This window comes from Xyrauchen texanus, chromosome 36, assembly GCF_025860055.1.
Source record: "Xyrauchen texanus isolate HMW12.3.18 chromosome 36, RBS_HiC_50CHRs, whole genome shotgun sequence".
NCBI classification, from domain to species: domain Eukaryota; kingdom Metazoa; phylum Chordata; class Actinopteri; order Cypriniformes; family Catostomidae; genus Xyrauchen; species Xyrauchen texanus.
This window is the reverse complement of record NC_068311.1, coordinates 13,366,490-13,372,361: the sequence shown is the minus strand read 5'-3', so window position 1 is coordinate 13,372,361 and position 5,872 is coordinate 13,366,490. Positions and strand designations below refer to the sequence as shown.

Sequence of the window (5,872 nt, the reverse complement as noted above, 5' to 3'; positions counted from 1 at the left end):
TCTGAGCTAGTAGGTTAATCCGCAACAAGTCCAATGAACAGAGAGGCAGTAGGGAAACAGAGGGGTGGGGGTGTCTAAACTAGGTGAAACAGATTTTTAAGGCAGGAAATAAGAAGCTTAGGTTTTGTCTATAACAACGGCACTCTCCTTAAACTTTCTAATGAGCAATAGATTTAGATGTGAACAAACAAAGGGCAAAAACAGGAAGGATCCTGTTTTTGACTTGTTTTTCTGTAAAACTATCCAAACATTCTTAAAATGTGATTTATTTACTTGGGCTAATATATTATGTCTTGTTTTAAGATAAATTTGACAAAATTTAGTGAACTTTGGACTTAAAACAAGAAAATAAATCTGCCAATGGGGTAATCAAAATAAACATCCTGGTTACTTCTGTAACCTCTGTTCCCTGATTGAGGGAACGAGACGTTGTGTTGATGAAGTGACACTAGGGGTCACTCTTGGGAGCCCGAGACACCTCTGATCTTTCATAAAAAGCCAATGGGAATTGGTGAGTGGTATTTGCATGCCACTCCCCAGAACACACAGGTATAAAGGAGCTGGCGTGCAAACCGCTCATTCAGGTTTTGTGCTGAGGAGCCGAGAGAGAAGGTCCTGGCCATTCTCCGTTGACCTCTCTCAACAACAAGGCATTTCTGTCTGAATACGTTTACATTGGGTAGATGCACAACAACTTGCACATACTATTACAGTATGTAATACTTTCTTTCATTCCAGCTGAATATGCAGAGACAACTATTACTAATGCCGAGTTTTTACACGATTTTAAGCCGATTTTTGCTTACCGACAGTTTTGTGGAGATCGGCAATAAAAGCCTGAAATCGTGGGCAAATCTGAGCTCGCTCCCGTGAGCAACGATTGCAATGTATGAACGATCAAAGACGTGATTTGAGAGAATCGCCGATGTCAGTGAGATATTTAGAATGTTAAATATCTGGACCTGTCTGCGACTCCAAATTGTGTGAAGTGTGAAATATGTTTTGACTAAATCATCAGCAGCATTTACCTACAGCCAATGAGAGCAAGAATCAGGGCATGGGAAGTTTCAGTGGGAGGAGTCCTGATATACCTGCAATAGAACATCAACTAGCATGGCTGCGGTATCAAGAAACTCTATAATTGGACCGAAGAAATGGAGGAAAAATTTCTGGAACATTGGCAGGAGCACCGGTGCCTATTTGTTTCATCTGAACTGTACCACAACCGGGTGGAGAAAGAGAAGAGTTGGAGAGAAATTGCCAATTCTCTAGATTTTTCAGTAGGAGCTACTTTTTCATATTGTAACCAAATAAAATATATGATGCCTTTAGGCGATTAAAAACATACACATCAAATTCTGAAATGCATAACAAATGATCATGCATTTGTTTTCGTATCTCGTATCACTTCTTGCGTGTACTCGTCAATAGTGAAATGTCTTGTAATGTGTTCACCCCTGTTGTGGATTCGTTGTGTAATTTGAAAACGCTATGACTTCAGTGACAAGACAGACAGTTTTGTAATGTGAACGGTACCACGATCCGATGTCTTTGAAAGTCGTGTAGTGTGTAGGAGCCATAAGCCATTTGTGGTTAATTTTCTTGAAAACTGAAAAAACTGTTTCTATTGCACTATGAAAATTGCTCAGGACCTGCTTAGACCCAGCCCAATGTAACTGAACCAATGGTGTGAGTTGGGGGTGGGGCTATCTCTTTGTTTTACTAATGGAAAATGATGACGTTGGGTAATTGAAAACAAGTTTTAAAATGGAAAAAAATAAAAAGCTCACATCTGGTGGGTGACCTTTAGTCTTTAAGTAGATCAAAAGTTCTATGTTTGCATCTGTAATATCTTCTTATTGCATGCTTTTGTGAACTCAAAGGTTACTACCAACTAATCCATGTGAATATACTAGTCACACCTGAAATGGCTGTGTGCCCAACAACTCCCTTAAGCCACGTCTATATTCATATTATTGTATTCACAATCACATTATCTCATACCTTATTACTTGAAGGAATGTTCCAGGTTCAATACAAGTAACTATCAACAGCATTTGTGGCATAATGTTGTTATCCACAAAAATTATTTTGAAAGATCCCTTGTTTTATAAAAAAATGTAATAAATGTTGTTACAGTAAGCAATTACAATGCAAGTGAATGGGGCCAGTCCATAAACATTAAAATACACACCATTTCAAAATAGCTACAAGATGTAAACATTAAACATGTAAACATGATTTAAGTGAGATAAAATCAGGGATTAATCATGATTACTGCATTAACCAGATTACAAGATTATAATATTTGATTCAACTTTACACACATACGGTTATAATGCCATTTTATCTCACTAAAATCCTATAAATGCAAATATGTTTATGTTTTGTGGCTATACTTTTGATACTGTGTATTTGTTGTATATGGACTCTTAGAGATCTAGAGTTCATTGTCAGAAGTTTGCAGTTCTTCACCGGTAGCGGTGAACCTGCAGCAAACCTTTGAAAACAATGGACAATTTGCCGCAAAGCTCATTTGCATGTTAAAATAATCAGTGAACTCTTGCTTTTTGTAAGGCCACTTTCACATACATTTTAAGAGCCTTTTTTTATTTTTATAAACTAGGGCCAACTCAAATATTTTATTGTGGTAATCAACATTTTGCCACAAATGCTGTTGATTGAGCTCAACTTGCTTTGAACCAAGAACATAAGCAGGCTAAAGCTGGCAAAGTACATGAACAAAGGATTGCCCTAAATTACTACAATTCTAGCAAACTAATGGGTTTGTTCCAAAACCTAGTGAGCTACAGGAGACAGCACTTAAAGGCATCATAGGCATGCTCCCGACGTGAGGACTGTTTCAAAATGTAGGCACCTTTATTATGATGTCTCCCAAGATATCTCGGTTTGGCTAAATTCTAAGGTTGCATCATAATTGTCCTCCCCCGGGCAGGCAATCCCAGAATGCATTGTGATAACCTTGGTGGAAAAATTAATCCAAGATGGTGGACGAAGCGATAGGAATTTTAATTATAAATAAACTTATAATCCATTTAATAATGGAAAGTATCAATAAAAACTAGTTTAAAATAATAGAAAACTGACGATTTCACCCAAAATGTGTTATATGTACACATAACAGTAGTTACAGAAATACTCAAATCAGCCCATCTGGCACGAACAATAATTTTCCCATTGGTTGATGTGAACATTAACTGAAGCTCCTGACCCATATCTGCATGAATATATGCATTGCACTGCTGCCACACAATTGGCTCAATAGATAATCGCATGGATGATTGTTGGTGCCAGACGGGCTGGTTTCATTTCTGTAACTGCTGATCTCCTGGGATTTTCACACACAACAGGATCTAGAATTTACTCCGAATGGTGCCAAAAACAAAACATCCAGTGAGCGGCAGTTCTGTGAGTGGAAATGCCTTGTTGATGAGAGAGGTCAACAGAGAATGGCAGACTGGTTCGAACTGACAAAGTCTACGATAACTCCGATAACCAATCTGTAAAATTGATGAGAAGAATAGCATCTCAGAATGTTATTCTGAGATGTGGGTTGGTGCTGTTTTGGCGGCACGAGGGGGACCTACACAATATTAGGCAGGTGGTTTTAATGTTGTGGCTGATCAGTGTATATTTACGCTCATTGGAGTATCACATTGTTCCTCTTGCGTCACCTGTATTACAATCAGTTGCAATCAAGTCTCCTGTGCATTGCGTGGGATGAGTGCTTCTTGAATGATGCGTGAAGTTGCTACCTATGAAGAGCTTTCCAAATTGGTCTCTCATGAGGCTCCTTTTCAGTTAGGATGCTGCCATAGAAGACAGCTGCCTATGTAGGCAAGATGCAGGGAGGCAGCTCACTAGATTTTGGAACAGCCCCAATGTGACCCCAAGGTAAACATTGCATTGAAATGACTTCACACACAGAATCCAGTGATAATTAAAAAAAGAGACAAAAAAAAACTTTATTATCATTCTTTTTTTTTTCTTTTTTTTAAATCTAGAACAGGTTTTTGTAGGGAATTATGGGAGGAGTAAAACCATTTTGGGTGAAGTCAAGGAGACAAGGCTAAGATTGGGTTGGCTCTGCACATCCTTTGCTTCCGTGGCTACGCCAGGGCTCCCATGGGGTCCCAGGCCGGGAGGACAATGGGGTCTTGCTGCATGACCTCCAGCACTTCAGGAGAGAGTACATTCTTATCCACCACCACCTCATACACATACTCCGAGAACCACTCGTCTGTCATGATCAGATATCCTGCAGGAAGAGGCAGAGAGGCAGAGATGAGGCGAGGACAAGAGGCACAGATAAATGGATAAAATGAGAGATGAGCAAAATGGAGATAGCGGAATGGAGTGGTGGAACCCTATTATGTCACTGCGATGGGTTTTAATTTGCTGTGTGGGATCCAACAGAAGTTATTTTGAGATGTTGTCAATTCATTATCTTTACTACACTCTCTGTATACACATTCTCATGGGTTGTCAATACAGCCAGATGCCACAAAAGGGTTTAAACAGATGGTGGCATTATGTATTTAAGTCACTATAGCTCTATTCTACAACCTAAAGAGCTGCCAACCTAGACAGCATTTTAAGGGATCATGTGTATGGTGCTGACTGTTCAAAAATGTGGTATGCAACATAATGCTGCCTCGTAACAACTGTTTATTATCCACCTTATTTTTCAGGGTGCTGCCATTATCAACCTTGAATGTGGACCACTTTTGGTATCAGCCACTTCCAGCTATTTTAGCTATACAAAAATACTACATTATGCTTCTTTATATAACAGGCTGGTAATAAACGTCCACATATTATTATCATTAATTACAATTGTCATAAACTCATTGGTTTTGAGCACATATAGTTTTACCGTTTATCACATTTTGCCATTGTTTTAATCACACACTGTTGCACAGGCAGAATGAATGAAATCAGGCGCCGACATGCCTCCCCAAACTTTAAACAACAAAAAAGCTGCTGCTTACTTCCGCATTGCAAAATAAGGTGGATATAGTTATGAGACCAATATTATTTCACTGTGAGCAGGGGCAACCTAGCCAATAAAAATTTGACTATTTCATACAATAATAGTGCGTTATGCATTTTTATGCTGGTTAGAGTACCACATAATTAGCTTAGCAACATGCTAATATCAAACTCTACTGGAATCAATGAGAGTCTCACCAGCAGCATATAGAAAAGTGATACCAAAAGAGATCTACGACTTGACTTATGACAAAAGACTAAAGGGGGTCGCACATCGGACTTGTCTGATGGATGACACCCAGCATCCTAAAATTCGAAACCACTAAATGTATGCACACCAGCGCTGTGGCTTGGTGTCTATCGGAGGTGTCCAGCTATCCCACCAAGAGCAATAACCACATTATAGCGACCACTAGGAGATTACACCACGTGACTCTACCCTCCCAAGCAACCGGGCCAATTTGGTTGCTTAGGAGACCTGTCTGGAGTCACTCAGAACACCCTGGATTCGACCTCACGACTCCAGGGGAGGTAGTCAGTGTCTTTACTCGCTAAGCTACCCAGGACCCCCAAATAATATCCACATAATTTTACTTCCTCATGATGCAGAAAAGCACCCCCACAACAATGATGCTGCCACCCCCATGCTTCACGGTTGGGATGGTTTTCCTCGGCTTGCAAGCCTCACCCTTTTTCCTCCAAACATGTTTCATCAGACCAGGTGATATTACTCTAAAAAGTAAGATCTTTGCACTTGCAAACTGAAGTCTGGCTTTTTTATTATGGTTTTGGAGCAGTGGCTTCTTCCTTGCTGAGCAGCCTTTCAGGTTATGTTGATATAGGACTTGTTTTTACTATG

General features: G+C 39.7%; 1 protein-coding gene across 1 annotated transcript in view; it reads right to left on the bottom strand.

Annotated features, from left to right (window-relative positions):
- Positions 1-3,979: 3,979 nt before the first annotated feature.
- LOC127629535 (bleomycin hydrolase-like) overlaps positions 3,980-5,872 on the bottom strand; it is a 32,172-nt gene continuing 30,279 nt past the window's right edge. The window contains exon 12 of the mRNA XM_052106621.1: positions 3,980-4,279. Coding sequence (XP_051962581.1) covers positions 4,131-4,279 — 149 coding nt within the window. The 3' untranslated portion in view covers positions 3,980-4,130. The remainder of the gene's footprint in view (positions 4,280-5,872) is intronic.